The following is a 25,462-nucleotide window of genomic DNA, read 5'->3' as shown; positions in this document are numbered from 1 at the left end:
TTAAAACAAACAGTAATTTAATACACAAAACTTTATTAAAAACTTTACAGACTCTTGGGGAAAAGCAACACATCTTAGTACAGAACGCTGTATGCAAAGATTAAAAAACCCGGCCAAGGAAAAGACCACAGCCTTACACCATAGTTAGGAGCATCCGGTAATTAAGAGTCACAATAATTAGAAGTTTAAAAGATCAGGAAGCCTCATCTCAAACTGAAGTCTCCCTCTGATTTACTTTCTCTGCCTCCTTCACTGGGCATGAACAAGAGCACCGGCCCCTTGGCCATACCCAAATCCTTTTGGTCCAAAATGTTTTGCGTAACAACCTTTGAGACAGAAAAAGAAAAAATTGCATTACTTCACATCAATGTCTCCTCTTTTGTTTGCAGAGGGGCTGGTGGGGGCTTGACTGGACCTCAGAGAGAGTTTACAGGAAGGAACTGACATTACTGGATTCTGTAGCCTGTAAAGGAACTTGCATGCATCCAAAATATCTATCTAGCTGGATGGCAAGCAGGAAGATTACCAAAATGCTGCCATAGAGCACCCCTTGTCTTAGCTTTCCTGTTGACCGTACGTTCCAGGATATCGAGTTTGCATACATTGGGCCTCCAATGTATGCAAATTTCTTGTGAGTGCATATCCCTTGTGGGGGTACCAGGACAGGTTTGGGATGCCTTGCTGTAGTCCGAACCCCAGAATTCTGCTGTGCACAACTGGACATATTTAGCTCACATTTTTACTGATAGCACAAAGTGAGTTACATTCAGGGTCAGTGCATATTTTCTCTGTCCCCGACCAAAGGGGTTTACAATCTCAGGTTGTCCCTGAGGCAATGGAGGGTGAAGTGACTTGCCCAATGTCACCAGAAGTGGCAGTGGGATTTGAACCCTAGCCTGCTGCTCTAATCACTAGGCTACTCCACTTTAAATAGAACCTCCTGGAGGAATGTTTAGAATCCATTTTTAAGATAAAATGGTAAAAAAAATCCCTCTGGTTGCCAATTTGTTTATAGTCATTTTTAGTGCAAAGCACCTACAGTAAAAGCTGAGCTGCAAAACCATCACGATATTTAAGCAAAAAAGGTTTATATAGGACAGGACAGGGACTGCAAGATGAATGTGGTTTGAAAATACAGAACAGATGCATAGGAAGTGGTTCCAAAGAGTGGAGTAAGATTTAAACACAGGGAGGTATACACTTTAAGCCATGGCAATCGTTGGATAGCCAAAAATAAGCAGGCAGTGGTGGTAAACAGTGCCAGGAAGGAGATGAAGATCCATTTCAGATCATGGGATTATATTGGTATGTTGGATTTAATATACAGGAAATATGGATCTTTGGTACCCTACAAGAAGCTTTGGTTGATTTCTGGCACCTCTGACCACAAATATTTATGCAAACTTAATTAAGCAGCCTGGACTTTATATTGTTTCACTGCAGATTTGTGAATATTTGAACCATGAAGGCTTTGGTATTGCTCTGATGTCTTCATGCCCAGGTAAATATGGGAATCGAACTTGATGGTAACCCAATGTGCAAAGTACCATAAAAATCAGAAAGCTGTATTCTGCCCAGTGCTGTATGGTTTCTGGTGGGGTACATACCTTTGCAATAAATTTCTCCATCCTTCTCGGTCAGAGTTGTCGATTCTAGGCTCCTTCCACATTTGGCACATCTGAAACAGTTTTTATGCCATGGCTAAGGAGGAAGAGACTCGTTTAGCAATAACTACAAACAATGACCCAAGATCTTGAACTTGGTGAGGTATTACTGGAGACCTACACCACAAAGATGTGAATGGCAAAGCAATCAAGTAGTTCTGGTTACATTTCCAAGTACTGAACATACAGCTAGCCAAAGGACGCGCTGAGGCTCCATGATTTCAAGGCGCAAGGCCACTGGTTTCCTGTTACCAGCCATGCTGACCCGAGGACTCCCATGGATTTCTGCACGTTTTCAGTGGTTGGGGCCAAGTTAATTTGTTGTTGTGAGATAGTGACATAGTGCAGTGTGTTCTATTATGACAATTTTACAATGAGGTTAGAATGCATCATGCATCAGTATCACACGATTATCAGGAGCTGATTATTTGGAGAAACAAGAGTGGCCTAGCTGCTAGAACACTCAGCAAGGAACCTAGTTTGGAGCGCCATATATACCAGTATACAAGATGGGTGGTTAGTATATGTAAAACCAATATTTGGTTTTCTAAGCTGCAAAGAGTCGTGTTTTGGGGCAAGTCTTCTATAGGGCAGGTATCTCAACATTTCATGACTCTTGTCTCCCTTTCATGGATGATGTGTCTCATGTGCCCTCCCTGCTTCACATTTCAAAATGTATAGCTTTTATGCTTTTTCTCTGCCTTAATTGTAAGGGTTTCCCCTTTGGTCTGTCATAACTCAGGGATAAAGGTATCCTCAGGCTACTTGGAAGCTTTTATTTGGGGAGGTGGGGGAGAAACCAGACCCCCCCCCCCATGGACGAGAGGAGTCCAACCTGCAGAAAGCAACCACTCGCCGCTGTTGCACAAAGCACACTAACCCCTTAAGCAGAGCCGAGGCTTTGTCAGCTACCGTGTTCTGGCCTGGAGAAGTAAAATGGAGACAGGTGCCATCACTGTTGCCTGACAGGAGAGAGGTGATCAAGGTGGCCATTACCAGCACAAGCTGAGCAGTGTAAGCAGCAGTGAATGTGCTGTGCTTTGTTTTCGCAGTTGTCTCCTGCCCTATCTGATGGGCTTCCTGATAGGGGCTGAAGCTTCCGCTGGGCTACAAGGAAAAGGAGGCAGCTGTGGGAACAGGAAGCGCAGGCCCCTCACCGTCCCCTGTTGTGCTGGCGCTCTGTTGCTTTTCTCAAGTCCTACTACTTCGGTGCTTGCTCTGTTGCTGCTCTCCAATTGCCACAGGAGAGAGGTCAAGGCCCAGAGAGTTGTAGACCCGAGAGGCAAGGAAAACAACGTTGGGAAAGAGGCTGGAGAGAAATGGGGCAAGAGATCACGAGGATAAGGAAAGCTGATTTGTGAGGGAAAATTAATCTGAGCTGAAAGACCCCATGAAACCAAATTTTAGGTTCTGTAAGATGCAAAGACTTAGCTTGTGAACACCATATGTCATTATGCATGACTACCCCAGAGAAAGGGATGTGGAAGCCTGGGAGGGAGATGCGGGGGATGAGGAAGGGGAAAGAATGATGGGAGGGCTAAAAGCCAAAGAAGAAATGGAGTGGAGAAATGGGAGAAAGAGATGTAAAGCAAAGAGCTGAAGAAAGATGGAAAGAAATGAGATTAAAAGAGCTGAGAGACAGGCAAGAGATGAAGGGAAACAAGCGCAGAAGGAAAGAGACTAGAAAAAAATGATGAAAGAAGGATGGAAGACATGTGAAAGAAAACAAAGCAAGGGGGAAAATTCTTAATATTAAGACAGAAAAAAAAACCATAAAAAGGAGAATTTACTATCAATTTGGAATTTTTGGAAACCAGGGGCTACAGAGACATCTCAAAGGGATACAGTAGCCATGAAAGACTGAGAACCACTGTTCTAAGGTAAAGTGGCTACTGAGCAAAACTAAATGTATGCTTCCCTAGCAGATCCTATGACTTGCATGCCTAGAATTATAGGTAATTTATTGGTCAATTGGATAGAAAGAGCTGCCTGCCTAAATAATGCTTTTTACAGTCAAGTGCATGGTGAGCTAGCTTATGCCGTACCAGCAGCCGATCACTCTCCGCTCCGCCCCAGCCCAATGCTGGCTACCTGCTACCAGGACAAGATGAATCCTGCCATCGCAGGGGATGCTTTTCAATCCAACTATGAAACTAGCAGAAGGGCAAGGTCCTCCAGCATGCAGACTCTGGGGCCTCTTCAGCAAGTTTGCCGGCTCTGTGACTCTGCGCTCATTAAAAGCTGTCAGAGGCTCCGTTCCTCTCAGCCACCTGGCTCCAAGGTGAGGGGCCTTTTAGTCTGTCCCCCTCTTACCTTTCCAGCTCCCATTACTTTCTCTGCAGCATACACCGACTCATTGCACCGAGGACACTTCTCAGCGCCCCCATATTTCTGAGCAAATTTTGACGTGTTGGTATTTGAAGTGGATCGCAAAACTTGTGTTCTGTGATGCAAAAGGAAAAATGAGATTTAGGACAGAAGTAAACATTTTCTTATACACAAAAACTTAGAATCCTTTGGCACCCCTGGTCCTTACTGCAGCCTTGCCTTTAAAGCCTATAAATGAAAATAGATTTGCTATCTTTCCCTTTCCATAATTTCTAATTTTAAGCAATTCTCGCTCTCAAAAATCACACGTTAATGAGTTTGCTATTGGTTCTATTTCAGTCAGCTCTCAGCATTTCCTAACAATTGTTCGCCACCTCCTGCTGCCCACCTCCTAAGGTACAGATGGTTCAGAGCTCTGGTCAGAAACCCCTCAGCCCAGCCACACGAGAGAATGCCAAGGACAGCCCAGCCCAGGCCCATTATAGCCAAACAGTTTACATAATTACAACAAAAAGAAAAAGATTCCATGAAACCTGGATGGGCCTTTTATTTTAACTTAACCAGAAAGCTCACCATTCAACCACATGGGGATCTTTCCATGGAGCAAAGAATGCGGTGGGGTCTAGGAACGATATTCAGCAACCTCTACTAGCAAGGCTCCCTCCCCTCCCTCCTGAGGCCTTCACTCCAGTATTGCTCTTTGAGAACTCACTCGTCAGGCTTGATGCCCAGCCTCTCTCCCCGGTCCATGTTAAGGGTGCCAGCTCCCTCCCCTCCCTCCTCAGGTCTTCACTCTTTGAGAACTCACTCATCAGGCTTGATGCCCAGCCTCTCTCCCCGGTCCATGTTAAGGGTGCCAGCTCCCTGCCCGTAGCCGTAACCTTTAGGCCCGTACTTCTTCCCATAGCAAGACTTGCAGTAAATTTCCTCGTCGTGAATCGCTACTGTTGTGCTGTCCAGGTTTTTCCTGCAAACCACTGATTCAAAGAAAACCACAAGTAAACGGCCAACCTGCGCAACAAACTCACCTAAATGTAGCCAACATTTGCTTTCCATAAAACCAAAAAACTTTAATAGATGATCTGCCTTCTGCAAATTAGAGAGCTTGACTTTGAAAATGAATTTTAACTAGCTACATCAATAAAATGTCTAGCCCCCCCAACAAGCCCTCCACTGGAAGTGACATGGAAACGAGGTCTTAAGTCACCCAACAGACCAAGTTCAAAATGGTAACATTTTCCTTAAGCGTATGAAGCTTAAAAGGTTTCTAGGACCCCTTCATTTCTGCCTTCTGCGTCCGCCTCAGATTGTTTTAGAGGAGAGGCCTGCCACCTTTTTATTCAGGAGGGAGCACGGACAGGTGCAGGGCTGTGCCAGTCTGCAGCATGCTTGGAAAGTCTCAGGATGAATTTACAAACCCCATCTGCTGCCAGCCACTGTGCAGCTCTCTGCCTTCAGACACCCATAGCAGAAAACACTGGTTACTGGTTCGTACCATAAGACTACAACCACCGTGCCAGCAGCATGGGCCGAGTATCGAGTGTACATTTGTATCGGCTTTCCAGCATTCCCAATAGGAAATCCCAGTGAAGCACACAGCAAGGAGAATAGGGTTGGTTTGTTTTTTTTATGCATTTTCCAACAAATTTTCAAGAAACAATCTTGATCAGAAAAGGAAAGAAGAATAAAAGAGAATTATACATGTCATAACATAAGTTATCATGGAAATAAATACTACTTCTATTCCGCAAGTCCACAATGATGGATCTAATTGCGAAAAAAAAGTTAAAGGAAAAATCCCAAACCAATTAAGATAAAAGAGCAGTGTTTAGACAGCAGGTATAATACATAATGTAGGGCACTCAACCTTCAGGAGGCAAAATAGACAAAACCAGATCTTTCACATTTATCACACTACTGGTTTATCACTAAGTAAAAAAGTTAATGGAGGAAGAGAAAAAACAGGTGAAAGGCCCTTATATTTGACATTACATTTACATGGGTATTTCAGAACAAAAGGAGGCCCCTATCTGCAAAGTTCTAGGTCTCAACAGAAGAAACAGTTGCTTGGAGACATCTGGAACTACCCTAACACTTCAGTGAAAAACTCTTCAGTCAGACACGATCAGGTTCTAATACAAATGAGTCTACCACTGTGGCCGCTTGTACCAGGGCGCTATCAGACGTTTCCAATAACTGAGATACATCCACTTTGGAGGTTAGGGAATCCATCCCCTGAACACCATCTTGATTTTCTTCAATCTCCTGCTTCTTATATGGAGGCAAATAATATGGCTTTGATAATGGTGGTATTGCCGCCTCTGGGACTTTAAGGATTTCCAAAAGATATTTTCTAAACATGTCCTTTGCCAATATATGAGGAAGCTTAGGAAAATAAATAAATCGGAGGTTTTTTCCTCGTATGGCATTTTCCAGATTCTCAATTTTAATCTGAAGCCATTGATTCTCCTTTATAAGCAGATCCTGAGTAAGCTTCAATTTTAGTGTATCTTGTTTTAAATCCTCAATTTCTTTTAAAAAAGATATTTTGGAGTTTTCCAACAGAACAACTGTCTTGGATGTTGTTAACTTTATCCACTACTGGATTGAGTTGCGATGCCATGGAAGTCCCCAAGCTTACAATAGCCTCCCATATTGTACCAAGAGTAATTAAACTTGGTCTTACCAGGGTAGGTGCAAAAAAGTTGCTTAGAGGACTTGAAACTGCAGTAGTAACCTGCTCATTCTGATTAAAAAAAATCCTCCTTTCTTCGGTGAGCCAGCACTACCGTCAATGGGGCCAACTCCAGCTTCTCCTCCAGGTTTTCCAGGGCATTCCAACCCTGCACAGAGTTGCAAGGTGTCAGCATCTTCAGCATACGCCCCGGCCACTGGCTCGACCTGGGCTCTGAAGGCAGCCGCGTCTGCTGGTGGAGCCCTATAGATCGGGGATAAAGATGTCGAAAGGCCCGGGGGAGAGGTCAGCAGCTCTCCTTCAGCCGCCAACCCCAAAGACAACTCTTCCGATCTGTTCACTCGCTGTACGTGGGCATCCATAGGGCCTGCGATGGGGGTTCCTGAGAGGACTGCAGGGTCAGTCTTCTCCTTACCCCTATGCGGCATCGATACGAAGTAAATTCAGACAAGAGAAATGCCGAGGCTCCCACGATCTGCTCTACGGCGCCATCTTGGATCCACTCAAGAATAGGTTTAAAAAAAAAAATGTTCATTCATCCATTGTGCTGTGAGACCAGACAAAGGGCATAGGCCGGCCACACGTAAGCCATGCACAGGTTTGTCCAGAGCATCAGAATTGCAAAGGTTATTTTATTGGCAATGTATTCATATAAACATGGGTCACTGTTTTGATAACGTATAGGCTATTCTGAGTATTTATTTTATTTATTTAGGGTTTTTATATACCGGCATTCATGATAGAATCACATCATGCTGGTTTACAATTAACAAGGGGTGTAGATGAAACAAGAACATGTAACGAGTGCAAAGAAACCATGAAGTTACAATAAAAACAAGGCTGTTCAAACTGGGAGAAGCTAGAGAGAATTAACAGAACAAGGTGTAATTATTTACAGTATTTACAAAATTCTGATTATAAAATGCATTTTATAATTCTGTTTACAAGTAGCCCAAAACAAATTCAATAATGATTTGTAACTTGTTCTATTTACCACAACATACATGAAACCACCATCTCTGTACACTGGCAGTCACCGAATACAAAGATACAGTAAAACATATTAAAGTGAACATCGCACTACTTATCACACAAAGAGTCCAACAGCAATCTCAGAGGATTATGTAACTGTACTATGTAACTTGGGCTTATTTTAGGTTTTAGCTGATAAAATACGCCCCCCCCCCCCCCCACACAGCAAAAAATAAATAAAAATTTATATATTTATTTATATATATATATATATATATATAAATAATATACCTTCCCCTAAAACTCACCCCTCCCCTTGCCTGCCTTGGATTGTCCAGTTTTTGCGCCTTTTCCATGCCAATGATGCTGCTGCCCAAGCGTTATGTATTTTATTCAACTGAAAAAGGCACCCAGTAACAATACCTGTGTCATGTACAGAGATTGTTTTGTACTCTCAAAGCACCCCCCAATTAGCTGGAACACACACCCCTACATTCACAATTTATAAACCGCTACTTACAGTGTATGCCGTAGTTCGCCTGAATATCATGGCAAGAACGCGTCCTTTCATTAAGCCTCGGGTACGGACTTAGATTGTAGACCCGCTGGGGATGGGGAAATACCCCTAGTGACAGCAAAAGCCAGAAAGCTGCCTGGCTGCATAGGGAGAGGAATGGTCAGCAGGAAAGGGGAGGTGATACTGCCCCTGTATAGGTCCCTGGTGAGACCTCACTTGGAATGCTGTGTACAATTCTGGAGGTCCCTCCTTCAAAAGGAGATAAACAGGATGGAGTCGCTCCAGAGGGCGGCTACTAAAATGGTCAGTGATCTTCATTTTAAAGCATATTGGGATAGACTTAATGATCTAAACATGTATACCCTTAGAGGCAAGACAAGATAGGGGAAATAGGATAGAAACATTTAAATATCTTCAAGATCAGTGCACAGGAGGTGGGGGCCCTCTCAACTGAAAGAAGGTTCTGGAACAAGGGGTCATGGGATGAGGGTAAAAGGGGGTAGATACAGGAGTAATGTAAGGAAATATTTCTTTAAGAAAGTGTGGTGATACATGGAATAGCCTACCAATAGAAGCAGAGATAAGGACAGTTTCTGAATTCAACAAAGCATGAGACAAGCGCAAGAGACAGACTGGTAAACATTGCCATATGGTCTCTCTGCATTATGTTTCTTTGAGATATACTCTAAAGTCACTTATGTTATCAATTATGTAACAGCTTAGTTGGATGTTTATGGATTGTGATTTATTTTCCAATTTAAAAAAAATCCTCGGCTTTGCAAAAATGTCAATATTCAAAGGGAAGACAATCAAGCACCAGTGCTCTCAATGGAATATGAAGCAGTCGGCCATTTTAGCATAGAAGCAGGAAGTGGGAAGAGGACTGTAAAATGTGGACAACCTGCTGAGGGGCTGAAGGACACAGATTTCCAGCTCCTGAGACTCCCACCCCCTGAGCAGGGCGAAGCTTTGAGAACACACAATGCTTTGTGCATTTTCTACGCCATCGTTAATGGCTCATGACTGCATGAGGGGCATCCATCGCCTTTTGTATTGGATCCAGACAGTCACAGGTAACGGTGCCCGCCAGCATTTCCCACTCGCTCGCTCATACTCTGCTCTTCCCACTGGCATTCTATACACTAACACCACTGCTTGTTGCCAGAATTTGCCCTTCGTTTGCTTCTTGAAAAGCCAGTATTCCCAACAATGGTAGTCACTTTAAATAATGCAAGACAATAGAATGTTACCCACAAGAAATATCCTACATCCAACATGGGAAATACCAGATGAAAGGGCCATGGCCATCATGGTGAGCCAGGGGCCACTCTAGTTGTCCTGTATTTTATTGCATGGTCTGGGCGGAGGTTACGCTGCAGGTTTCAATGATTATACAGCAGAACGTTATTAACTTTCCCAGTTAAATAATCTCAGGGATCAACACACCGCAATGTTCACCTCAGTGGACTTCCAGTTTTCTTTCAACCTTTTTTGTAAATTAAGAAGTTCTTTCTGAAAGTCAGAGCTTGCATGCAAGGTCTCACCTCCAAAAAATTCCCGAGATGATCCTCTAGAGATATGCAGCAAAAAAGTTAATTGGAGCAGTCTGGAGGACTTCTGGCTTACTCCTGTGCATGATGTTTTTTGCACAGAGTGTGAATGTTGCAGAACTGTGGCCCACAGGATCATCCCTTCCCTCTCTAGTCATGCTCTAGGCTAGAGCTCTGTGCAGCCTTGCAGCTTTTTTTCTTTTATACTGGAATTATTAATCTTTCCCAACACAAGCTCAAGCCCAAGGCAAGTTTCAATTCAGGTACACTGCAGTAATGTAGACACAGGCCCAGAAGGCACTGGAGAGCAAAATGGCACCTTAGATAGAGGGCGGCCTCCATTTCAGGAAAAAAAAAAACAGCTGTTATAAGTTGGTGCTACAAACCTATATGAAGCATTTCAGCCCAGTGTATGTATACAGTCTCCAGGCTCACAATTCCCATCTTTTTCCCTCTAGCTGTTGCTAAACTCCAAGTAGGGCCAGTTATAGCTTTCTTTTCTCAGTTGAAAGGTCAGTGCTGTACTTGGTTTACAGCCGGCATGGCGGCACTCTGTGCCAGCGACAAACTGCTGCAAGGTCATACTTACTGCACAGAAAGCAGCATCGATGGTAACACCTGCCGTCACACTGCACCTCTTCAGCATGGTAAACGGTCCTGCCACAGGCACCGCATTTGTTACCGCCACCCCAGTTAGGCATCCTGGCACCGCTGAAGTGGGAAGAAGGGAAACGCATGGTTACTAACAGACATTTAACTGGTTCCAGACTGCACGAACCACCTTAAGATTCTGTGTACAACGTCTGTAGATCTGTGAAATGAACTCTGGAACAGGACAGAGCAAAGCTTATTCTTACCACCTCGCTAGTGTTTCTTTTCTGCCAACGAGAATGATCAAGGCCACACAAGACTATATAGAGACCTGGTATTGGACTCTTCATAGGTTATCAGTATTCAAAATTAAAGTTCATCAAAAGTTTAGTTCTGAAAATGGAGTCCATGGAATTAAAAGCCACCCTATTAAATAGTAAAGTTGCGACTTGCTCTTCGCTCGTGGCCATTTTTCCTGCCCATGTCCCATATCCATTCCAGAATCAGGGGAGCAGGAGGTTTACAGCTCGGAGAAAGCAAACAGTGTCACAAGAGAGTCATTAAAGCCCTTTGATTAGCCACATGTTTCCAGAGGCAATCTGACCTTAGCAAGGTAACCAGCAGGACCAGGGGCTGTTCTATAATGAGGCAGGGTGAGGTGGCCTCTTCAGGCAGCAAGATTCTGAGGGGCAAAATTGGCCCCTGAAACCTTCCTGCCAAAGCTGCCTCACCCTTCATTCAGGCAAAATCTGGTGGCAGGAAAACCTGCAGTGCTGGCGGCATGCAGCAGCGACAAGAATTGCGACATGCTGGCAGGGTTCCCACTCTCTGCCAGCAAAAGAAAGATGCTGCGGCAGCGCAGATCTGTGATGTGCTGGCAGGGTTCCCACTCCCTGAAAGCAAAAGGAAGGTCCCAGAAGCACGGAACTGCGATGTACTGGCAGGATCCCCACTACCAAAAGGACCATCCAACAGCCAAAGAAGAGTCACTGGTGCCAACAATGTTTTCCCCGCAACCGGCAGCAGAAGAAGCCTTACTGTGCAGAGAAAAGGTTCAAAATGTGAGTGTGAAAGACTTGCCCTGTGAGAGTGAATGCCTGTGTGTGAGACTTTGTGAGTGTGTATAAGAGGGTGTGTGTATCGTAGAAAATTCTTTTTCACTCAACGCACAATTAAGCTCTGGAATTCGTTGCCAGAGGATGTGGTTAAGGCAGCTAGTGTAGCTGGGTTTAAAAAGGTATTAATAGGTTCCTATTGCCGGCATTAGTAGCATGGGATCTATTGGAGAAATTACTTACCTGATAATTTTGTTTTCCTTAGTGTAGACAGATGGACTCAGGACCAATATGTATAGTGTACTCCTGATAGCAGTTGGAGACGGATCAGATTTCAATCTGACATCAGCCCTAGTACATATACCCCTGCAGGAAGTGCAGCTCTTCAGTATTCTCCTCGAAAAGTGTTGTGGATATATGAGTGATTGACTAATTTGAATAACTTGTGTAACTTTATAACTTGGTTAAATTGATTAACTTGAATCGGCTGAATTGGCGCTGTAGCATGATAATGCTGACACCTGTACCTTGATGGAGTTGAGGGACAATCCCTTCTGTAGGCCGTTCTGTAGGAATTCCAAGACCACGGGGATTTTAACTGAGCGAGGTATGATGATGTGGTCCTCGCACCAGGCTTCAAATACTCTCCACACCCTTATGTATGTTAGAGATGTGGAGAATTTGCGTGCTCGGAGTAGGGGGTCGATTACAGCTCCCGAGTATCCACTCTTTCTCAGGTGAACCCTCTCAATGGCCAGACTGTAAGAGAGAATCGAGCTGGGTCCTCGTGGAGAATCGGTCCCTGTTGGAGCAGATCTCTGTGTGGAGGTAGTGACAGGGGGTTTCCTGTCAGTAATCTCCGCATGTCTGCATACCATGGTCTTCCTTTGGACGGGTACAAGAAGTACCTGTCCCCTGTGTCGACTTATCTTGTGAATGATCGCGCCTAGTAGGGGCCACGATGGGAAGGCATATAGCAGAGTCTCCTGTGGCCATGTCTGAACCAGGGTATCAATGCCTTGGAACTGAGGTTCCCGTCTGCGGCTGAAGTAACTGGGTACTTGGGTGTTGGACCAGTTTGCCAGAAGGTCCATGGTTGGTGTTCCCCAACGGTTCACTATCAGCTGGAACGCTGTAGTCGACAGCTTCCATTCTCCTGGGTCTAGACTTTCTCTGACGAGGTAATCCGCCGTGATGTTTTCTCTTGGCGATGTGGATGGCCGAGATCTCCTGGAGATTCCCTTCCGCCCACGACATTAGGGGGTCTATTTCCAGGGACACCTGTTGGCTTCTGGTTCCTCTCTGATGGTTGATGTATGCCACTGTTGTGGCGTTGTCCGACATTACCCTGACCGCTTTGTCTCGAAGTCTGTGGCCGAACCGTAGGCAGGCTAGTCTGACTGCCCTGGTTTCTAAGTGATTGATGTTCCACCTGACTTCTGTGTTCCACTGCCCTTGGGCGATTAGCTCTTCGCAGTGTGCTCCCCATCCTCGTACGCTGGCGTCCATGGTGAGCAGGATCCAGATCAGTGAGGATAGTCTTGTTCCCTGGCTCAGGTGGCTGTCCTGTAGCCACCACCATAGGTGGGTTCGAACTTTGCCCAGGAGCGGTAGACGTACGGTGTAGTTCTGAGACAGTGGGCTCCATCGCGATAGGAGTGAGCGCTGTAGGGGCCTCATATGAGCTCGTGCCCATGGTACTACTTCCAGCGTGGATGCCATGAGACCGAGGACTTATAGGTAATCCCATGCTGTGGGGCGATGTTCGCTCATCAGGGTTCGTAACTGGTTCATCAGTTTTAATCTCCTCGCCGGTGTCAGGATGACCTTGTCTTCCCTGGTGTTGAATCGGACTCCTAAGTATTCGAGGGTCTGTGAGGGTTGCAGACAGCTCTTGTTTGTGTTCACCACTCATCCGATGCTCTCCAGTTGGGTCTGGACTCTGCTGGTTGCCTGGCAACTTTTCTCTGGAGATTTCGCACTGAAAGGGTGTACGAGGATTCCTTCCTTCCTCAGTGTTGCCTCTACCACCACTATTATTTTGGTGAACGTCCGGGGTGCTGTGGCTAACCCGAAGGGTAATGCCCGGAACTGGTAGTGACGGTCCAGGATTTTGAAGCGAAGGAAGCGCTGATGTTCTTGATGGATCATAATATGTAGGTAGGCTTCCGACAGATCCAAGGATGTGAGGAATTCTCCTGGTTGTATCACCCTTATTACAGAGTGTAGGGTTTCCATGCGGAAGCGGGGGATCCTCAGGTGGCAGTTGACTGACTTGAGGTCCAGGATGGGCCTGAACGTTCTCTCTTTCTTGGGGACGATAAAATAGATGGAATAGTGTCCATTTGTTACGGAGGCACTGGGGTTATGGCCTCTAGGGCCAGTAATCTGGTCAGAGTCGCCTCCACTGCCACCCTCATGGAGGGGTCGTGGCAAGGGGATTCCACGAACTTGTCCGGAAGGGTTCGGAGGAAGTCCAGGTAGTACCCCTCTCGAATGATGGTTAGGACCCACTTGCCGGAAGTTCTCGACCCATCTTTGGTAGAATAGGGCAAGTCTGCCCCCTATGGCTTCTTCCTTTGGACGGGTCGGCCGAATCTCATTGTGGGGTGCGGCTAGGGCCGGGGCCCGAGCTGGTTTCCCTTTTGTTGTGCTTGTTGCGAAAGGACTGGTTCCTGCTTGCAGGATGAGCCGTGTGATAAGAGTTTCTGTATGGATTGAAGCGCTGCGAACCTCTGCCCCTGGAAGATCGGGGAAAGGGGCATTGGTGTTTCTTATTCCTGTCCTCCGGTAGTTGCGGCAATGGGGACTCGCCCCATTTGTCGGCCAGTTTCTCTAGTTCGCTGCCGAACAGGAGGGATCCCTTGAAGGGCATCCTTGTGAGTCGCGTTTTGGATGATGCGTCGGCCGACCAGCCTCGGAGCCAGAGTTGCCTCCTGGCTGCCACAGCTGATGACACTCCTCTAGCCGCTGTGCGTACCAGATCGGAAGCAGCATCCACAAGGAATGATACTGCTGGTTCCATGGCTTCCCCAGGGGTGTTGCTCCTGGTCTGTGATAGGCAGGCAAAGGATTGTTTAAGGATGGATTCCAGATGGTGGTCATGAGCATCTTTGAGCGCTGCACCTCCCTCCACTGGGGTGGTGGTGCACTTCGAGACCGCGCAGACCATGGAATCAACTTTGGGGCATGTCAAAAGGTCTTTGGCCACCGGGTCCAGAGGGTACATGGCTGCCATAGCCCGTCCCCCTTTGAATGAGGACTCTGGAGCACTCCATTCCAGGTCAATTAGTTGCTGGACGGCTTGTAACAGAGGGAAATGGCGAGAGGTCTGGCGGAGTCCCTCTAGCAGGGGATTCATCTTAGGTTCCCCTGAAGCACTTGTGCCCAGAATAGCAAGCTCCTTCAGGCTGTTGGTGACCAGGTCTGGGAGCTCGACCTTGGTGAAGAAGCGTCTCATGGTCCGGTGAGGCTCTGTCCCCAGGGGGAGTTCCCCCTCTTCAGTTATCTGTGTCCCCGTAGGTGGGACTTCTGGGCAGTGGAAACATTTGTCTGGGCCTAGTGGGGCCTGGGACATGAAGGTCTTGTGGTGGAGACTGTGGCTGTTCTGCCGGAGGCTCCATCTGCATTTGAACGAAGATGTATAGGCCTTTGAAGAATTCCACCCATGAGATGGATGCTGGGTCTAAGCGAGGGGGAACTGAGTCCCTGGGGGTCCCCATTTAAGGGGGAGTCCCGCTGGAATTTGCGGGGTCTGGGTTACTCATTGAGGAGCTAGTACTCGGCCCTGGGTGGGACTGGCCTGGGCTGGATCTCCCAGGGCCTCTTCGCACTGGACGCACAGGGCGTTGGCCTCTTCGTTTTGTGCGGCTCTGATATGGCATGCTGGGCAGAGGCCTTGATCTCCATTTCCAGTGGTGCCATGGGTATAGGCGCGTAAATCTTTATGTACGTGCGGGTTGTGTGCGCGCAGATGTGCGCCTAAGCCGCAGATATGCGCCCAACCCAGTAAGTGCTGCACGCGTATCTTATGCGCACGGCACTTGTGCGTGTATCTTATGCGCACATGTAATATTTTGTGCGCCTAGCGAGCCTTGTGCGCCCAGGTCGAAGCGGCGGAGAGAGGCGAATAGGGCCAAAATGGCAACGGCGACCACGTGGGCAATATGGCGACCACTTCGTAGGGTCTCCACGTGGGGGGAGACCCTTGAATCTAACAGAGGGCTAGCCCTGCTAGGGCAGATCAACCCGGCGGCACTGGTCCCGGCCGGCGACCTGTGCGACTCCTCGACCTTGGAGACCAGAGTCTTAAAAGAAGATTTCTACCTTACCTAGTCTTCGGCGCTTCCCTGTTTCGTTCCGGGCGGTCTCCGGCTGTGGGAGGAGAGGGCAAATACCTTCACTGCCGCGCTCGAGGATGCACCCAGGTCTCGAGGATGCACGCGGCCTCTCAGCCGCGCCCGAAGTCGGGGGCTAGGTCCCCGCCGAGGATCGGCCGCCGGACCGAGGCTCACCTCTGAGGGACCACGGAAATCCCCTCGGGAATTCTCAACTGGGGGAGGGACCCGAGGATATCACCGCAGGAGAGCGGGGCTCGTCTGTAGAGGTAAGTTTTCTTTCGATTTTAGGATTTTTTCTCCGCTGATTTTGCTCTAACGCTGTGAGAGCGTGCAGAGAGTCACTAACTGCTATGGAGACGGAAAATACTGAAGAGCTGCACTTCCTGCAGGGGTATATGTACTGGGGGCTGACGTCAGATTGAAATCTGATCCGTCTCCAACTGCTATCAGGAGTACACTATACCCATTGGTCCTGAGTCCATCTGCTACACGATAGGAAATTAATTTTGGGTACTTGCCAGGTACTTGTGACTTGGATTGGCCACTGTTGGAAACAGGATACGGGGCTTGATGGACCCTTGGTCTGACCCAGTATGGCATGTCTTATGTTGTTATGGACAGCAGCTTACTAAATTCACTTAAACACAGCCCTATTCTGCATCTTTTCACTAAAGAAACCCTGCTGTGATCAGTGAAATAAATATGAGTCTTGAAATTTTAAGAAGTTTTCAAAAGCTTCTTTGCATGTTCTTGATTTCACAATCTGGTTAAAACAAAAAGCCAAAAACAAACAAAGCATGGTTAATGAAATTAGCTTTAGGCCTACTACGCGGCTTACAGATGTTGCCATGCAACTCCTAGCACAACTGCCAGGACTCATATCCGTTTCCAATCCTTTTAAGTGCTTGGCTTCCGTACCACACAACAGTTGGCATCAATGCTAGGAAACGGCACAGGAGCATCCCAAATCAGAGCTGCACAGTTTGCTGAAACTCTTGTGTGTTAATGCAAGGAATGAAGCCAGCGCCACTAAAATGTGCACTGCCGCTACTGCAGTTACCTTACACGTGAGCGCTCCTTAGCAGGAAGAGGGCTGGAAGTGCGTGAGAAGGGTTGGAAGAAAAAAAGGGGGCTTTTATATTTTCTGAAAAGCAAATATCTGCAGAAAAAATGCACCCAAGACCTTGGGAGTGCAGCTGTGTTAAGCCTGAAGGACTGGGCAGGCAGTGGGGGGTGGGCCGGGCCTCTTCCCAGACGTAACGTTACATCGGGGCACAGGGAGGCAGCTTGTCCACGCCGGGGTCCCAGCACTGGACACAGGCCTGGCCAAAGGATGCAGCGATCTCAGTCCCTCAAGGCAGAAGAGCTTCGAGGTAAACGCGTGGGCAGAGACCGGGTCTAAACATGGACAAAGCCGACCGGTCTAAAGAAAAGTACAAGAACGCGAGAGCTAATCCGGCACTTTTAATAGCAAATTAATAGCATCATGGGGGAGGGGAGGGGTGCTTCCATCGCCTCAAGATTTTGGCAGCCTTACTTCTGGGTATTTACTGCACTCGTGCCAGTCGGTTCCCACAGACAGTAAGAACCCATAAGCCAGGGCTAAGGTTTGGGCCCCACAAGGTTAGGCCTCCAGGTAAAACAAACATTCTCCGTGGATCAGGAGCATAATGGCATCTAAGAAAGAGAGAACTGAATCAAGCTGGGCACTTCACTTTTAATAGTGGCATACAGAATTCGGCATGTTTGTTGTTCTCTTTGGGCCAGACATGTTAAAGGATTTTTTTTCCCATTTTGTGTCCACGGGGGAAAAAAAATATATACTTGGTCCCGGTTAATGTGAGGAATATTGTTACTATTTCTAACAGACCGACGATTTCAGTCGCACCACATTTTTAGTTACAAATGGTGCACGTGAAACAAACCCAGCCTTCCGAGAGGGGCAGGTCTGTTTATTAGGAGCCCCGACTGTTCTTCACCCGCAGTTGACGTTCAGGCAGAAAGTGCATTCCGAAAAGATGAGCGTGGTGTCAACGGATCATTATTTAAGCTCCTGACAGACCCAGCCCTCGCCCCTCACTTAACTGCTCTGTGTTTCACGCTAACAGAGTTATCAACTGCTAGACAGGATTGGTTTCGGGAGGCGCTTACACTGTGACTCATTTTCCAGATGTGCCCCCAACAGAAGCCTTCAGCAAACATCTATGTTTTCGCTACCCTCACCGTCTGCAAGCCCGTCATGTGCGAGGCATGTCCGGAAGACTCCTACACATCTTTCTGGCTCTTTTCCACCACCTTCCTGTCATCATCCCCGGAGTGAGGGGAGGTGAATGGTTATGTTGGTTTCACAGACAAGATCCTAGGATGCTCTCAGTCATCCTGGCCTGCCAGCCAGTGACTGGAGCAAATATTTAAATGCTAGAGTAAATATGTAATGCTCCCACATTTAATAAGTAGTAAAGCAAAAGGTTTCAGAACCCTTCTGAAGGATGCAAAGGTTTCCTTGATGTTGTCCTTTGCTCAGAAATTATATCCCAGCCTGACCAGCGCAGAATAAAATGTAAATGGAAAGGCTGGGAAGGGAGGAATGGATTGAATAACCCCATCGCATCCACCCTCTCCCCTAAAATAGTCAGAACTGCCAGAATCTGCAATATCTGAAAATGCATATACATTCAGGAACAAACGTAGGGCTGGATTTTCCATTCACGCAGAGAATGGTGAATCCCAGCGTTAATGGGGGGGGCAAAGGGCCTGCAAAAGCCGGCAGCGATCGCACCACTGCAGTGTTATCGCTGTCGGCTTTCACACACCAATAGCGCCACCGTGTAAGGTGGCGCTATTGGGTGTGCTACTGGCAGCAATAACAGTGCTTACCTTATCGCCGCCAGCGAAGATAGCGCTGCATCCGCCTCCTCGCCACCCCGACTCCTCCCCTGCCCTCCTGACTCCGCCCCCGGCGAGCTATCACACGCGAAAAGGGACTTTTCGTGTGCGATAGGCTTAGAAAATGACCCCCTTAGATTGTAAGCCCTCTGGGGATAGGGAAATACCTACAGTACCTGAATGTAATCCACTTTGAAGCACTGAAAAAAAGTGCAAAAAGCAGAATATAAACCTAAATAAATAAATACACAAACATAATATCATCACCTTCCCAAATCAAAGCTAGTAATACACATCTTAAGCCAGATAGGAGGCCTCAGTCCAGGGGTGGGCAATGCCAGTCTGGAAAGACGATAAACAGGTCTGGTTTTCAAGACATCCACAATGAATATGAATAAGATAGATTTGCATACAAAGGAAGCAGTGCATGAAAATCTCTCTCATGCATATTCATTGTGGATGTTCTGAAAACCAGACCCATTTATGGCACTCCAGGACCAGAGTTGCCCATCCCTGCCTTAGGTGTAGCAGATGGCTCAAAGAGACAGGAGTAGGAGTGAGTGGAGGCAGAGGAAGCCCCTTCCTGAGGGCATCTATGCCAGTACCTTTCCATCTCTCTTCCTCACTTCTTGCCTTCCTCTTCATGGACTCCAACCCTGCAAAGATCCTTTGGTCCACAGGCTATAGCCCTGCTCCAGCAACCAGCACTAAAATCACAACCCGTTCTTCCATTAAGTGAATGAGGTGGTTGCCTAGAGTGCCAAATTTTTTTGGTTTTTTTGCGGGGGGGGGGGCAGTTACTCCCCCTCCAGGTGCTATCGCCCATTTAAGGCAGGTACCACATAAAAAGGTAATGAACACTGGGTAGATGTAGTGGGGGGGGGGGGGGGGGGGGAGAGAGAGAGAGAATTATGGAAAGTGTGCTGGGCAGGTGAAGATGGTGTGGAGAAAAAATTGGGCAAAGAGACTGGGATAATGCTGGTGTGTTAAGCAGGGAGTGAAGGGGAGAAAGGAGGATGCGGGTAGTGGGGGAAGGTGAGATATGCTGGGCACTGTGGATAGGAAGGGGGATACAGGACTTGGCAGAAGGTGAGATACTGATGTCGAGTGTGGCAAGAGAAGAGGATGTTGTGCCAGTTCTACCCCCCACAGGCAGGGCCACGAGACTGAAGGGTCACCTGGGACACCGAACCCCCTTGTCCTGGGTAAATGCGACCCTCTTCCAGAGGGTAAGAGCAGTCTTGTTACCACTAAGTCTGTCCTTTTGCAGACCTGTCAGGTGATTCTTGCTACTTTCCCACTCTGTCCTCTTTACCGCTTTCCATCGGCGGATCCTGAGTGCTCCCCCGCCGCCTTCCTCTCTGCCTAGGTCCCTGGTTTTAACCTTAGAGCCGGACCCGGAGTCTCGTCTTCACCGCCACGTGCAGAGGGCAGCGTCGCCGCTCACCAGCTCGGCTTTAACGAACGCCTGCGCTGTAGAGCGCGGCGGCGGCGGCGGCAGGAGACCCCTGCACCGGCTCCCTGCCTGCTCAGCACCCGAGCCCGCATCGCCTCTTACCTGCGCTAAGGGCTGAGACCGGACGCACACCAAGCACCCGCTGCGCCGAGAGAGAGCTGAGAGGCTACGCGCACACCCCCCAGGGTTTTAAAGCCTCGCCAACGGGGCGGAGTCACATACGTCACTCGTGGGCGGGGCGCTTCCAAACCGGTCCCTCTCTTCTGCCCCAGGGCAGCGGGCTCCGCCCCCAGAGCGAGCGATGCCAGAGATGCGTGCTCAGAGATTTCACAGAATGTAGGGGGCGGGGTGTATCGGTCCGCCCCGGGTGATAAGAGGGGGAGGGGTGCCGTTGCCGCGTTCCAGTAACGTGCGGGCGGGGTTCCTACTCCCCGCCCGCAAAAGCGAGGCTTTTCCCTGCCGCCGGCCTTTCCCCAGAGGCTGCGGCGGCAGCAGAAGCAGAAGGAGAGGTCCTGCTCTGCAGCCAGCCGCGGAACAAGACGTCCAAAATGTGTGCGGGAGATTGGCCCTGTGAGAGTGAGTGCCTGTGCGTGAGGGGGTGTGGGTGTGTATCTATGAGAGGATATCTGTGTGTGTGTGCATGAGAGGGTGTAGGTGTCTATGAGAGGGTATCTGTGTGTGTGCAAGAGAGGGGGGGTGTGTGTATATAATATATGAGAGTGTGCTTCTGTGTGTGTGCATGAGAAGGTGTGTGTGTGTGTGCGCATGAGAGGGGGTGTCTGTGTATGAGAGGGTATCTGTGTGTGTATGGGAGAGTGCCTGTGTGTGTGTGTATGAGAAGGTCTGTGTGTGTGTGTGTGTGTATGAGAGGGTGTGTGTGTGTGTGGGGTATGAGACTGTGCATGAGAGGGGGTGTGTGTGTGTGTGTGTATGTATGAGAGGGTGCTTCTGTGTGTGCATGCATGAGGGTGTGTGTTTATGAGAAGTGTGTGTGTGTTTGTGTGTATGAGAGGGTTTGGGTGTGTGTGTGTGTGTATGAGATGGTGCCTGTGTGTGTGTGTATGCATGAGAAGGTGTGTGTGTGTGTATGAGATGGTGCCTGTGTGTGTGTGTATGCATGAGAAGGTGTGTGTGTGTGTATGAGATGGTGCCTGTGTGTGTGTGTATGCATGAGAAGGTGTGTGTGTATATGAGGGGGTACCTGTGTGTGTGCATGAGAGGGGGTGTGTGTGTGTCTATGAGAGGGTATCTGTGTGTGTGTGTGTGTATGAGAGGGTGTGTGTGTGTGTGTGTGTGCGTGCATGAGAGTGTGTGTGTGTGTGTGTATGTATGAGAGGGTGCCTGTGTGTGTGCATGCATGAGGGTGTGTGTTTATGAGAAGGTGTGTGTGTGTATGAGAGGGTTTGTGTGTGTGTGTGCATGAGAGGGGGGTCTGTGTGTGTATGAGATGGTGTCGGTGTGTGTGTATGCATGAGAAGGTGTGTGTGTATATGAGGGGGTGTGTGTGTGTCTATGAGAGGGTATCTGTGTGTGTGTGTGTATGAGAGGGTGTGTGTGTATGAGAGGGTGCCTGTGTGAGGGGGTGTGTGTGTGTATGTATGAGAGGGTGCCTGTGTGTGTGCATGCATGAGGGTGTGTGTTTATGAGAAGGTCTGTGTGTGTATGAGAGGGGGAGTCTGTGTGTGTATGAGATTGTGCGTGTGTGTGTGTGTGCATGAGAAGGTGTGTATGTGTATGAGGGGGTGCCTGTGTGTGTGTGTGTGCATGAGAAGGTGTGTGTGTGTATGAAGGGGTGCCTGTGTGTGTGTGTGCATGAGAAGGTGTGTGTGTGTGTATGAGGGAGTGCCTGTGTGTGTGTGCATGAGAAGCTGTGTGTGTGTGTATGAGGGAGTGCCTGTGTGTGCGTGCATGAGAAGTTGTGTGTGTGCATGAGAGGGTGTGTGTGTGTGTGCATGGGAGGGTGTGTGTGTGTGCATGGGAGGGGGTGTGTGTGTCTATGAGAGGGTATCTGTGTGGGTGTGTATGAGAGGGTGCCTGTGTGTGCAAGAGAGGGTGTCTGTGTATGAGTGTGTGTGTGTGCGTGCACGAAAGGGGGTGTCTGTGTGTCTATGAGAGGGTGTGTGTGTGTGTGTCTGAGGGTGCCTGTGTGTGTGTATCTGTGAGTGCCTGTGTGGGTTTCTGCGAGAGAGCGTGCCTGTGCATGTGTGCCTGTATTTATGTGTGTGAGAGGAGTTAAAGTTTGTGCGCTCTCCTCCAAGGCACAACTTAGGATGACGAGAAATCTAAAGTTCCTAGATATGGAGAACAAGAGATATTTTTTTTATCCTTGTTAGTTTTAATTATTAGATGTGATGTGTCTTTTATTTTGAAATATCTTATCAATGTTTGGTAATTCTGTTCATCACCTGTTTTGATATGTATAATTGTTTAGTTTGGTTTTACTATTCTGATTGATTTATATTTCTTGATTGTATTGTTTTGAGGAATAGTGATGTTCTGCTTTTCTATTATTGCACTGCATACAGAATCTGGCTTGTTGTGGTTTCCAGTTCAGTTTTTGCCTGCATGTGTGTGTGTGTGTGTGTGTGTGTGTGTGGGGAGAGCAGGCTTCCCTGGAAAGTTTGTATCATCCCGTCAAGCAAGTTTAATATTCTGCTTATTTAGACTGTATTACATACTCACAAAGGAGTTGAATCTGCTCAAGCTGGAACTTGCGAACAGTGGCGCTCATCATCTAAGTTTCAGCCCTAGCACAAAGCAGCTGAATTAGCCTTGAGGAAGGATTCCACTGTTTCAAACTTGTGCTCAGTGTTGTATATTTTTGTGATTAGATAATGGTTTCTCTCATGATTTGTGTCTGGCAAACTCCCTCCCTCACCCACCTTTCCCCTTCCCCCAGGCTGGACAGCAGACTCTGGCCCAGAATGCCCTTTTCCACGTTACATTTCACCTGCCATTCTGACGCCCAGTCTCCTCGTCTCACAAGGTCCGTCTGCAGCTCTTCACAATTTCCTACTGTTTTAACCACTTTGAATCATTTCATGGCATCTGCAGATTTGGTCACCTCGCTCACTGTTCCCTTTTCCAGATCATTTATGAATATTTTAAACAGAACAGATCCCTCTGGTACTCCACTATAGCCTGTCTTCCATTTGGAAGCTGCCTATTTAGTCCTACTCTCTGTTTCTGGCCTTTTAACCTGTTACCAACCCACATCAGACACTGCCTCCTATCCCTTTACTTTTTAATTTCCTGAGGAGTTTTTTGAAAACCCAAATACCCTCTATCAATTGGCTCACCTTTATCAAAATGATATTTATACCTTCAAAAAGTCTAATAGATTTGTAAGGCAAGACTTCCCTTTACTAAAACCTTGTTGATGCTTTCCTATTAAACTACGTCTAGCTATTTGGCCAGTAACTTTGATTTTTTATTTTTTTATTTATGCAATTTTTAGATATATTACATCATATATCAAAAGAAATAAGAGAATCCAAACTTTAACATCATTAATTAGAAACATATACAAGTAATTTTTCCAATGGATCTCTTGATATCAAGTAGTATTGGACCAAGATTTTAAAATTTTATTGAGCTTTTCACTTATTAATCAAAAAAGAAACAGGAAATAAACCATACACATAGGGCTACCCCTACAAATTTAATACAGCAATTCAAGCCTTCCCGTCTAGAAAGTCCCTTAATTGTTCAGGTTCTAGGAAAATATATTTAGCCTCTTGATACTTCAAAAGACATTTACAGGGATATCTTGTTATAATACTGGCTCCTCTGTTAATCACTTCACTTCTCAAATGAAGAAATTTCCTCCTTCGCTCTTGGGTATTTCGGACTAAGTCCGGATATATCCAGATACTTTGCCCATAGTATTGAACAGATCTATTTCTAAAAAAGAATTTTAGAACAAGGTTTCTATCCTGTTCAAAAGCAAAGGACGCCAGCAATGTCCCTCTAGATTTAACTTCAGAATGTATAGATAACTCAATCAATTCAAAGACATTCATAGACGTTTGTTCAGATGTTTTCACAGGTTCTACCGATGTCATTGACTTCTTTGAAACAAAAAATACTTTAGTAATAACCGGAGTGATATCTTTTGGAATTTTTAAACAAACCTCCATATACTCTTTAAACATGTCCAGGGGTGACATTTTTTTTAAAAAAAGGAAAATTAACTATTCACAAATTTAAATAGCGCAATGAGTTCTCAATATTTTCAAATCTTTCTGAAATGCCTTCGGTTTTAATCAAATTACCCTGAACCTTTTCAATTATTGCAACTTTTTCTTCTAATTTTCCTATTTTCTCTTGATGTTCACTTGTAGCTTTTTCAACCTTCAACCCTATTTTATTAAGCTCCAGAAATGCTTGTGTTAATGTTGTAACTGCCAATTCAATAGAAGTCATAGCATTCCACAAAGAATCTAAGGTGACAACTGGTGGTTTCTGCAATGAAAATGCCATTTTTTGTTGTAAGTGTACCAAATCCTGAAGTGCTGTACTCTCCTCGTTGTTCCTTGTCGGACTGGCCGTTTGGGGGTTCGGTGTGGAGGTGACCACATCTCCCGTCACACCTCCAACTTCTCCGGGCGTCGACCCTCCGTCCTCCTCGTCCGTTTCAGGGTGCAGAGATTCTCTCCTCTCTGGGAGTGCTCGTGATGTTTCCCTCTGCTCCTCCCCCAAACGAACTTTCGGCGGTGTCGGCATCTCAGGTGCCCCCGGGCTCAGCGAGAACTCATCGGCCATGGACAGCAATCCGAGCTCCTGCATCGCCGTTCTGCGGCCCTCGCCTCCGGCGTCCTCGGGGTAAGGTCGAAGAATCTTTCAATCCTGGGCTGTTGTAGTCCTTCTTCCTTAGAAGGAATATTTTCTTTAAGTCGAGCCTTATGCTTCGTGTGTGGCATGATTAGAAGGTAGTTCAAATTAGGAAATAGCAAAAAGTAAAAGGACCTTAAGCCAAGGATTACAGTGATCCTTTCTTACATCCTATGTGTCGGCCATCTTGGTGAGTTAACTTTGATTTTAAGAAGAGCTTCCACTGTTTTGCCCAGCACTGATGTCAGTGTTATGTTTGGCGCTGTGCGGACCCTCGCATTCACCCTTCTGGCCAGGCTGTCCCAGCTGACTCCTGATGCAGCCCCGTGCCTCCGGAGCTCCTTGCGGCAGGATGCCATGCCCCAAAGCAGCAAAGCACCGCTAGGGCTTCTCGCAGCACGACGCCAACGCCAAGCCCCTCCTTAGGCGTGCGCACGCCCAATCTCTCCACATTTAAAGGGCCTGCAGCAGAAAAATCCCCTCTGCACCTCCTGATGACATCAGACGCTCAGGCCTATAAAAGGCCATTGCTGTCTCTCCCTCACTGCCTCAGCAACAGGTCCAGCTGCTTCAAG

At 47.2% G+C, this 25,462-nt stretch overlaps 1 protein-coding gene across 1 annotated transcript; it reads right to left on the bottom strand.

The window, feature by feature from the left end:
* On the bottom strand, positions 1-20,309 carry CSRP2 (cysteine and glycine rich protein 2). The gene is made up of 6 exons (XM_029597143.1): positions 20,157-20,309; positions 10,316-10,437; positions 4,801-4,969; positions 3,978-4,107; positions 1,608-1,701; positions 1-326 (listed from the first exon to the last, which is right to left on the bottom strand). Exons 2-6 carry the CDS (start codon positions 10,425-10,427, stop codon positions 250-252), a joined length of 582 nt encoding a protein of 193 aa, XP_029453003.1. The 5' UTR covers positions 10,428-10,437; positions 20,157-20,309; the 3' UTR covers positions 1-249.
* Between the last annotated feature and the right edge of the window lie 5,153 nt (positions 20,310-25,462).

This window comes from Rhinatrema bivittatum, chromosome 4 (genome assembly GCF_901001135.1).
Source record: "Rhinatrema bivittatum chromosome 4, aRhiBiv1.1, whole genome shotgun sequence".
NCBI lineage: Eukaryota > Metazoa > Chordata > Amphibia > Gymnophiona > Rhinatrematidae > Rhinatrema > Rhinatrema bivittatum.
This window is presented reverse-complemented; position numbering and strand designations above follow the sequence as displayed.

Excerpts from the sequence above, each read along its gene's own strand:
- CSRP2 (XM_029597143.1), bottom strand. The coding sequence starts at position 10,427 with ATGCCTAACTGGGGTGGCGGTAACAAATGCGGTGCCTGTGGCAGGACC. Across the intron at positions 1,702-3,977 it reads AAGTAATGGGAGCTGGAAAG|CCATGGCATAAAAACTGTTT; the intron begins GTAAGAGGGGGA and ends CTTCCTCCTTAG. Across the intron at positions 327-1,607 it reads TGGAGAAATTTATTGCAAAG|GTTGTTACGCAAAACATTTT; the intron begins GTATGTACCCCA and ends TCTGTCTCAAAG.